Below are 9,634 nucleotides of genomic sequence, written 5' to 3'. Positions count from 1 at the left end.
AAAAGCAGCATACACTTTCTAGATTTGGCAGCTGAAAAAGAAGAAGGCTGGGACTTGAACTGCTGTAGACAGGAGAACAGGCGGCCAGTGGAGAAGAGCACTTATGTCAGAGTGGAATAACTAGGCAGAGAGAGGATGGAAGGGTTGGCCTTGGGAAGAAAAGAGCCTCTGGCTCTGAGAAGGGAAGAGGTTGGCCGAAGACACCTATTGAGAAAAGGTGAGGAAAACAGGGAATTATGTCTAATGATGACTTTCTTCTCAGTCAAGCAGGCCCCTGCTGAGAGAGAGGATAAGCCGAATCGAAGGCGATGATACAGGTTAGGTGTTCCGCCCGAGGGTATGAGCTCCAGGACAGACATTCAGGCAGTGTCAGGGAGTAAAACTCGTTTTCAGTCCCACTGCTCAAAAGCTGTGAAATGATAATTGACCGCCAGGTGGCGGTGTCTGTGGAAGCTCACGTATCCCATCGGCCCTGGCGCCGGGGCGGAAGAAGGTGTGGAGCTAATTCTCTGATTCGCATCGCCTCTACTCTCCTATCCCGACTGACGTTGGATAACAAAGATGGCTGCAGGAACCAGCAATTATTGGGAAGGTAAGGGCGAGCGTTGCTGTGTGGGTCTCGCCGAGAGGCAGAAGGGCTGGGTGAGGACGGGTCTTGGGGGAGGTGGCAGAGAAAAGAGCCTGACCTCCGGAGTGGCCGAGCCAACGGGTGAGGCTTGTCTAGTGGGAGCCCCGGGCCTGGGGGCTGAGGAGACCGAACGGTCTGGGGCAAGGGGTTACCTGAGAGGCTTCGGGACCTGGAGCAGGGGCTGGGCGGAGAGAGCTGAGCGCGGATTCAGAAGCAGAGGGTCCTGAGCCGCTGGAGGAGAACTGGGTTGAGAGGCTAAGCGAACTTGGGCGAAGGGGCTTGGGGCACGAACTCTGAGAGGAGACGAGTTTTGAGCGAGAATATCCCAAGCCCAGGAGGCAGGAAGAGTCAGCGTTTTAAGAGTTGAGGTCACTGTTGGACAATTGAGTAGGATAAGGGAAAGAAGGAACTTGTCAGTCCGGTCCATCGGGGGAAGTTGTATGAACGAAGTGTCTCCTACTGGGTCCCCTTGGCAGCTTCAGGCTGCGACTTCGAGGATTGGGTGTCGAGTCGCGTTTGAAGGCAGAGGAAATAACTTTACCCTCTGCTGTAGAGATGAGTTTGTTATAAAGAGAAAGTTGAGAGAACCCCTGTGAATTGCAAAGATTGCATTTGCTATATTTCTGCCAAAAAACCGTCTTGAGATTTGACAAGTACCTTTATTTACTGAAAATATGTTCTGATAAAGCGGGCTCATGTAAAACTCACTCCCGGACCACGGCAACCAAGGATGAGTGAAGGCTCATCTTTTTCTTTCAGTTGCCTCTTTGCTTTATTACAACAGAAACTACTCACTGAATCCTTTTTCTCTTTTAACCTATTTCCTGTTGCTACCCTCTGAAGTCTCTTGGAAACTACAAGTAACAGTATTGTCACTATCAGCCACTCGGTCTAAGAGCTTAATTCTAAGTTCATCCATACTTGCCTGTCATATTTTCTTTTCTTTGTTTTTAATTTTGTTAATGTTTATTTGTTTTAGAGAGAAAGAGAGAGACAGAGCACGAGCAGGGGAGGGGCAGAGGGAGAGGGAGACACAGAATCCCAAGCAGGCTCCAGGCTCTCAACTGTCAGCACAGAGCCTGATGCGGGGCTGGAACTCATGAACCGCAAGATCATGACCTGAGCCAAAGTCAGAGGCTTAACCAGCTGAGCCACCCAGGCACCCCTTGCCTGTTATATTTTCAAAATACTTTTATTTGATGTTTTCTACTAGGGAAGACAGTTACTAGGTACAGAGAAGCGTGGTTTAAAACGTGTATTTAAATGCCTATTTGAAATGTGTGTACTAGGTAGAAAATATTTTTAAATTATGTACAAGTGGCTATTGTTATCTTTAATACTAGTCATTAGGCTATAGTGGGTTTTTTTAAAAACATTTTTATTTATTTTTGAGAGACAGAGAGACAGAGCATGAGTGGGGGAGGGGCAGAGGGAGAGGGAGACACAGAATCCCAAGCAGGCTCCAGGCTCTGAACTATTAGCACAGAGCCCAACGCGGGGCTCGAACCCACGAACTACGAGATCATGACTTGAGCCAAGTCAGACACTTACCGACTGAGCCACCCAGGCGCCCCAGGCTATAGTTTTTTGAAGCTCCATTCTATAATAATTATAGCAGCTTATTATTGACAACCTACTCTGTGCCCGGTGCTTTAAGCACATGATTACTAATGCATAGAAAAACCCTGAAGGTAAGGAGTTTAAAAAACAAAAAGCTGAGGTTCATAGATTAAGCAGATTTTCACTGAATCTCAGAGCCAGTTCTCAGAATCTCGGAACATTAGGCTTAGCTAAGATTCTAAGACTGTATTATACTGCTTCCTACTTCTGGTTGCTGATAAACATATTGAAATAATATTTTGTATTCCTTATTCATGAAAGATGAATCCTTACGATGTTCCTTTCTACATTTCAGCCCTTTTATTTTGACCTCCACTTTACGATGAATGAGAGTACTCACATCTAGAAGTAGCTTTCCAGACTGTGGCTTCTCTCCCTCAACCACTAGGCCAAACTACTATACCAGTGTTTCTGTTTGCTTCTGTTCTTTTAAAACTTAGGCTCTTATTTTGTCATCCTTATATTTGACCTTGTCAAACGCATATTGTTTGTTGTTAATTTAAGCCCCTCTAAGTTTCTTTCAGTAAACTTATTGAAAGACCATTTTTTTAATCCTTTGTTAATGATTATATTTTCTTAAGCCTCAGTTACTAAGTCATTCTAAGAATTTCATAAGCTTTGGAATATAAAGAGATAGGAAAATCTCTGTCAAAAACAGTGATGGTTTTTCTCTTTTATAAAGTTAGTTGGTAAGTTGGTGTAATGTTGGTCATAAACCATACTCGGTTTCTTTATGATTTGTGTTCTCTTCTGTTTCCCACCAAATTACAAAATTTTAGTCATTGTTACAGAAATAATCCAGGGATGTTAGAACATTTGTTATCTAGCTGTCTTTGGAATACCGGTGAAATTTTTCACCTCTCCCTGTTTCTCCCCTTCTTGACCCATCTGAAGTTTAAATGAGAGACAATGGGCTTTTCTGGGTAAATCTTTGGTTTTCTTTTTTAACATTCTTTATGGGAGAAACTACCTCAATTTATGATTATTTTCATAGTTTGTTTCTTCAGAATAGCTGTGTGATTTTTATGTCTGCTGATGGACTCTGTGTTTAATTATTTGCTTTCATGATTTTGTTAAAGATCTCAGGAAACAGGCTCGACAGCTGGAAAATGAACTCGACCTGAAGCTAGTTTCCTTCAGTAAACTATGTACAAGTTACAGTCACAGCAGTACTCGAGATGGAAGACGCGACAGGTATAGGTACTACCAGATTCTGTCTCTTATGCCTTAAACCATATAATTTCTTAAAAGCATTAAAAAATAAACTAAAATATGTAATTCTGTAACTTGGTCTATTAGTGAGTTTTTGATATTTTTTTGTTATTGTTTATATTCTAGTGGTTTATAAAAATTCTTAACCCTTGAGACTAGCATTCATTTGGGATCCTTAAGTAAAGGTCATAAGGATGTCAGGAGGAAAATGCTAAGGCTTAAGAATGAGTTTGCATCAGAGATAAGTTTCTAGTTCAGCCAGTGTAAGGAAATGTGGTTGATTTTCCCATGTTGTCTGTCTGTCTGTCTGTCTTTCTTTCATTTATTTTTGAGAGAGAGGGACAGAGCATGAGCAGGGGAGGGGCAGAAAGAGAGGGAGACACAGAATCTGAAGCAGGCTCCGGGCTATCAGCACAGAGCCCGATGCGGGGCTTGAACTCAGGAGCTGTGAGATCATGACCTGAGCCAAAGTTGGATGCTCAAACAACTGAGCCACCCAGGTGCCCCCCCCCCCTTTTTTTTTTAAGCTTACTTATTTATTTTGAGAGAGAGACAGCACAAGTGGGGGAGGTGCAGAGAGACAGGGAGTGAGAGAGAATCTCAAGCAGGCTCTGCATGGTCAGCACAGGGCCCGACGCAGGGCTTTAACTCATGAAACCATGAGATTATGGTTTCAGCTGTGCCAGAATCAAGAGTTGGATGCTTAACCAACTGAGCCACCCAGAAGCCTCTGCCCACGTTGTATTTCTTATATCTTCTGATTGCTAAATGGATCTGAGAAACTACCCAAATGTAAAGTGTACATACTGCTATTCTGGTGTTTTAGAATGAATCTAATGCATTGTGTATCCTCACTATTAATCATCCAAGCTATTTTAAATTTGGGGGTTTTTTTTGAGAAGCTTCCATACTACTGTATTGAACATATGGAAGATGTATTTTTATCTTTGAATCTTATGCTCACTTAGGCCATCCCCTTGTTTAAAAAACTGTTAGGAAATATTCACAACACTTAGGAAGGTATGAAGAATAATGGATCCTCATGTGCCTGTTTCCCACTTGAAGAAATAATCATTACCAATTCAGTTGAAGTCCCTGTTATCATCCCATTTTCTACTTCTCTGTAATCTACACATTATGTTTGTGTTCCTAAAAAATTTATAGTATCTTACTAGTTATTTTGCAGCTCGTGTTTTTGTTTAACATTATCTTTGTGTTTAAGCTATGGATGCATTTAACTGTGGTATATTTATTTGCTACATGTAGTATCATATTGTGATAGTGTAATTGTGTATTATAATCTGTAGATGGACATTGTTTCTAATTTTTGCTAATTAATAATTTTAAGGGCTGACACAGTGTTCATCATGTATCAGGTACTGTTTTAAGAGCTTTATATGAAGGCTGGTAGAACATCTTTACCTATAAAAATGTTTCTGTATATCTAGCAGTGGAATTGCTAGTAGTAGAGCTGTTAGTTGTTATCCGCTCTTTATTTCCCATACTTTTCTGAGGATTGGCGGTGGGGTGGGATTATCCTCAGCTACTAAGAATAAAACAATAAATAAAACAATAAATAAATAAATAAATAAATAAATAAATAAATCAAAAAGTATCTGGATTTGAGCCCAGATCTTTGTATCTTCAGAGCCTATGCCTTAAACCTTTCTATGCACATTCCAACAAAAGACTCATTTCAACACTACAGCCAAAGTATTGCTTCTTTTTAATAAGGGCACATTATTAAAGAATTAAAGATAGCAAGGCCAACATATTGATTCTGGGACCTAAAAGTAAGCTGTTGGTATATCACATAGCTTTGATTGCATTCCATTGCTTTGGACTTGACTTAGTAAGTAAAGAAAACGAGTGATGTTCTTTTGTATGAGTAAACTTAAACTTATTTTACCACAGCATTTTTCCTGAATTTAAGTCTCCCATATATACTATGCCAGTGAGTATACAGTTTTAAAACTATGAATTGTTAAGAGATACAGTTACATAATGATTTTTCTATATTTTCTGTGCTTCATGAACTTAATACTTTTACAACTCCTTTAAAGGGAAAACTATCTTGAAAACATTTCCTCAGAAATTCTACAACAAATTGGGACTGACTTTGTAGGTTCTTATAGCCTAACTCTCCTTTCAATAAGAAACGTAAGGCCAGGGAGGATCAAGATGCGATATACATTCTAAAGTGTTTTATTATTGCCCAGATTGAAAGCATGTCATAATGCATAAACTCAGTGATGATCAGAATTCTTCGTCTAGGAGTAATTTTTTTTTTTTTTTTACTTTCTCTATTTTGAGAACTTTATGGTCAGTGAATCATCACACATCTATAAAATGAATTAAATTTAACTGAACCTGAATTAAATTTAACTGAATGGTGAATATAGAGATTGTCTTCTCATTCATTCAAGTATTTAATGAGTTATCTACCATGTGCCAGGCACTATTCTAGGTGCTTGGCATATATCTGTGAATAAGACAAGCAGTTTCCCTCTTCATGAGGCTTACCTTCATTGACCCATTGTTCTTTTTTATATATCTGGTAGAGGAGGTTCAGCATTTTTGCCTGAGCACATTCTGAGAGATAACCACAGAACTTTGGGTTGGCCCTAACGTATAATAAAGAACTAGATATTTTGATATATTTTAAGGCAAGTAGCAAATAGAGATTTTTTTTAAGTTTATTTATTTTGAGAGAGAGAGAGAGGGAAGGAGGGAAGGAGAGAGGGAGGGAGGGAGGGAGGGGATCCAAAGCAGGCTCCCTGTTGACAGTGTAGAGGCCCATACAGGGCTCAAACCACGAACCACAAGATCATGACCTGAGCTGTAGTCAGACACTGAACTGACTGAGCCACCCAGGTGCCCCACAAATTGAAATGTTTTAAGAAATAAAAATTTGGACCTAGTTAAACATCTTAAAGTAGAAGTCCTTTTTATTAGCTACTTTTTGGTTATTTGATTGCTTATTACTTTTGCTGTGAAATTGTATGTAGAAAAGGGAAATGGCTAAGGTACTTTTTTGATGTTAAACTGATGACTTAATCTGTTTTCATTCACCACACCCAAGCACTGTCACAGGACAAGCCAAAGTCTTCAGTAAGATTAAAGAGCATAGTCATTGCCTGAGTACTTATCTGTTTTCAGTATAACTGAGATCTCTTTTGAGATGCTCATAGGATAATGCATACCATTTGCGGATCTAATGAAGGCTAGTGGTTTTTCTGAAGAGGCAAAACAAATTTTCTGGACATCTGGTTTTAGAATTTGAATCTGTCAAACATAAGTTTCACTTATAAAAAGTTAGTTTTTTTGACTGGTTATTCAGATTTTAGAAGAGCTCGCATTTTTTGTAAAACAAAACTGAAACAGTTTTGTAATATAAGTAGAAATGTAGAGAGTTGGTACTGAAACTTCCTTGCTGGACATGGCTATCTATATTAGACTTAAAGCCAGTACTGATTACTTAATAACTAGTTTTCCACGGATCATGTAAATCTTAATTGTATTTCTTTTCGGTAAGAGTCCAGCCAAGAAGAGAGAACTTAATTTGAGGAGACATAATTGCTTAGGGGTAAAAATTTAAAAAACTATTCCCAAAGATCCCATAAAATAATCCATAATACCTCTTACACCTCCTTTTATATGTAGTACTACTTAGTTCTACAGTTCTGTTTCACATAATTTGTTCTTTTAGATTCAGCATTCAGTGGGCACTGCCATAGCTTAAGTTACTTTCATTTGGGAAATTATAAATAAGCATTTGGAACTTCTTTACATTATTAAGAGTAGATGTATTAAAGCTCAGAAAAATCATATATATAATTATATTTTATACTGAATTTAATATTTGGGACATGTGTGATCTTTATAGGAAAACTTCTATGAAAATTGTAGCTTCTTAAAAAATAAGTCTCTGGGATTCCACTTGACCTCTTTAAGAATCACCTTATTATTTTAAGTATGTTTTAAAGGATTCAGTTTAAGTAATGGATTCTCTTTACTGGTTCCTCTCTTTAGCTCTGACACAACACCCCTTTTAAATGGATCAAGCCAAGACAGAATGTTTGAAACAATGGCCATTGAGATTGAACAGCTTTTGGCAAGGGTAAGTACTTTCTGTGAAATGACTGTTTTGCTAGTTACTATGTTAGTCACTTGTTAGCTATGGTACTAGATTATATTAATGCAGACATATTTATTGAAATCACCTTTTCATCCAAGATATGTACCTCCCCAGGACACTTGAATTTTCATTACAGCCATTCTCAAGTCTTTTGGGTGTTATTTTTAGCTTTATAGATTATTGAGGGGAAATACTGAATCCTTGCCTGTCGTTTTGTTTTTGGTTTGGGGGTGGTTTTTTATTTGCTTGCTGTTAGCCAGAAGCACATACAGGCAAATATTTGACTTGTATCTCTTTATATTGCTTTTTAAAATATTTTATTGGTTTTCTTCTCCCTCCTTACTTCCTTCCTCTTCTTTTTAGCTTACAGGAGTAAATGATAAAATGGCAGAATATACCAACAGTGCAGGTGTCCCGTCTTTGAATGCAGCACTGATGCATACATTACAGCGACATAGAGATATATTGCAGGTAGTATATTGCACTGGAGATTTTTAAGTGATTGTAGTAGGTTTTTTTTAAATCCCTGAATAGAATGTATACACATGTATTTAAGAGATTAAAGGGAAGAATCTTCTGAAATGATAAATATTATGCTGCAGAAATTTGTCTTGTTTTACCTTTTTTCCCTTGGTAGAATAAAATTCTGAAAATGATAGCTCTTGCTTTTGCCTGGTAAAAATGAGTAATATTCATCACTAGGTAAATAAACTTCTATTGTGGAAGACCTTGCAATTTCACTAGCAATAATAGTGAAATAGCCAGCTGTCATGCAGAGGCCCTAATATGGTGGTTTGGAGTATACTTTCATCAGGCCTTGAAGATAATGTGGAAGGGAGGTAATATACTATGTTTAGTGTATTGTTTGAGAAAATATTAGAAGTGTACCAATAAAATGAAATAAATTCTTAAATATTTACATTCAGAGATGTTAAAAACATCTAGTAAAAATAGGAAGGCAAATGTTTTTAATGTTGAAAAAATTCAGCAACATTTTCTAATTTTAAAATATAGGAATAGGACACTTTATTTACCTAATGCAAAAATGTGCATGTCATATTAAAAGCTAGCATTACATTTAATGATAAAGTACTGAAAGCATTCCCTTTGAAGAAAGAAGAAAGATAAAGATATCCACAGTCACCACAGATGTTGAATATTGTTTTGGAAGTTCTTGGTGGTACAATTAGAGATATAAATAAACAAGATCTAAATAATGGAAAGGAAGAGGCAAAATTTGCATTATGTAGCAGTGAGAAAATTAGAAACAAATTAAGTAGGATGGTGGATTACAAATTAACATATCAAAGCAAGTAGTTTTCCTACATATAAACAATAACCTGTTAGAAAATATAATAGAAGAAACTATACAATCCTTGTGTAAAAATTTAATAAGAATGACTAAGACTTGCATGTATAAAACTTTACTGAGGAACATAAAAAAAAATTTAATTAAAAAAATTTTTTTAATCTTTATTTATTTTTGAGGGAGAGAGAGAGGCAGAGCATGAGCAGGGGAGGGGCAGAGAGAGAGGGAGACAAAGAATCCGAAGCAGGCTCCAGGCTCTGAGCTGTCAGCACAGCTCGAACCCACAAGCTGTGAGATCATGACCTGAGCAGAAGGCGGAAGTCAGATGCCTAAACGACTGAGCCACTCAGGTGCCCCCCAAAAGGATTTAATTTAAATAAGAGAAAAAATTATTTTGCCTTTGGAAAGAATATTTCTCTCTAAATCAGCCTATAAATTGAGTGCCTTCCCAATGAAAAGGGGCTTTTTTTTTTCTTTTTTTTTCTTCTTCTTTTTTTTTTTTTTTTAATTAGCAAAATGACACCAAAGTTCATTTGGATTCACAGAGATACAAGTATAACCAAGAAAAAAAAATGTGAAAATGGAGATAAGTAGTAAAGGATGACTAGTTCTACCAGATATTAAAACCTGTTAAGAAGCTAGAATAATTAAGACAGTTTGATTCTGGAGGAAAAAATATACCAATAGAACTGAATAGAGTTCACATGGAAATTTAGTTTCTGATAAA

The 9,634-nt window shown here is 37.6% G+C and overlaps 1 protein-coding gene across 2 annotated transcripts in view; it reads left to right on the top strand.

The window, feature by feature from the left end:
* The first annotated feature begins 481 nt into the window (after window positions 1-481).
* The window catches only part of GOSR1 (golgi SNAP receptor complex member 1), a 46,635-nt gene continuing 37,482 nt past the window's right edge, over window positions 482-9,634 (top strand). The window contains exons 1-4 of one of the 2 annotated variants that reach the window (XM_060646869.3): window positions 482-592; window positions 3,328-3,442; window positions 7,493-7,580; window positions 7,962-8,069. In XM_060646869.3, the coding sequence (XP_060502852.2) occupies window positions 562-592; window positions 3,328-3,442; window positions 7,493-7,580; window positions 7,962-8,069 (342 nt within the window). In that variant the 5' untranslated portion in view covers window positions 482-561. Of the gene's footprint in view, window positions 593-3,327; window positions 3,449-7,492; window positions 7,581-7,961; window positions 8,070-9,634 lie in introns of both variants that reach the window. The other variant, XM_060646868.3, reaches the window with a different exon arrangement.

This window comes from Panthera onca, chromosome E1 (assembly GCF_046562875.1).
Source record: "Panthera onca isolate mPanOnc1 chromosome E1, mPanOnc1 haplotype 2, whole genome shotgun sequence".
NCBI lineage: Eukaryota > Metazoa > Chordata > Mammalia > Carnivora > Felidae > Panthera > Panthera onca.
This window is presented reverse-complemented; position numbering and strand designations above follow the sequence as displayed.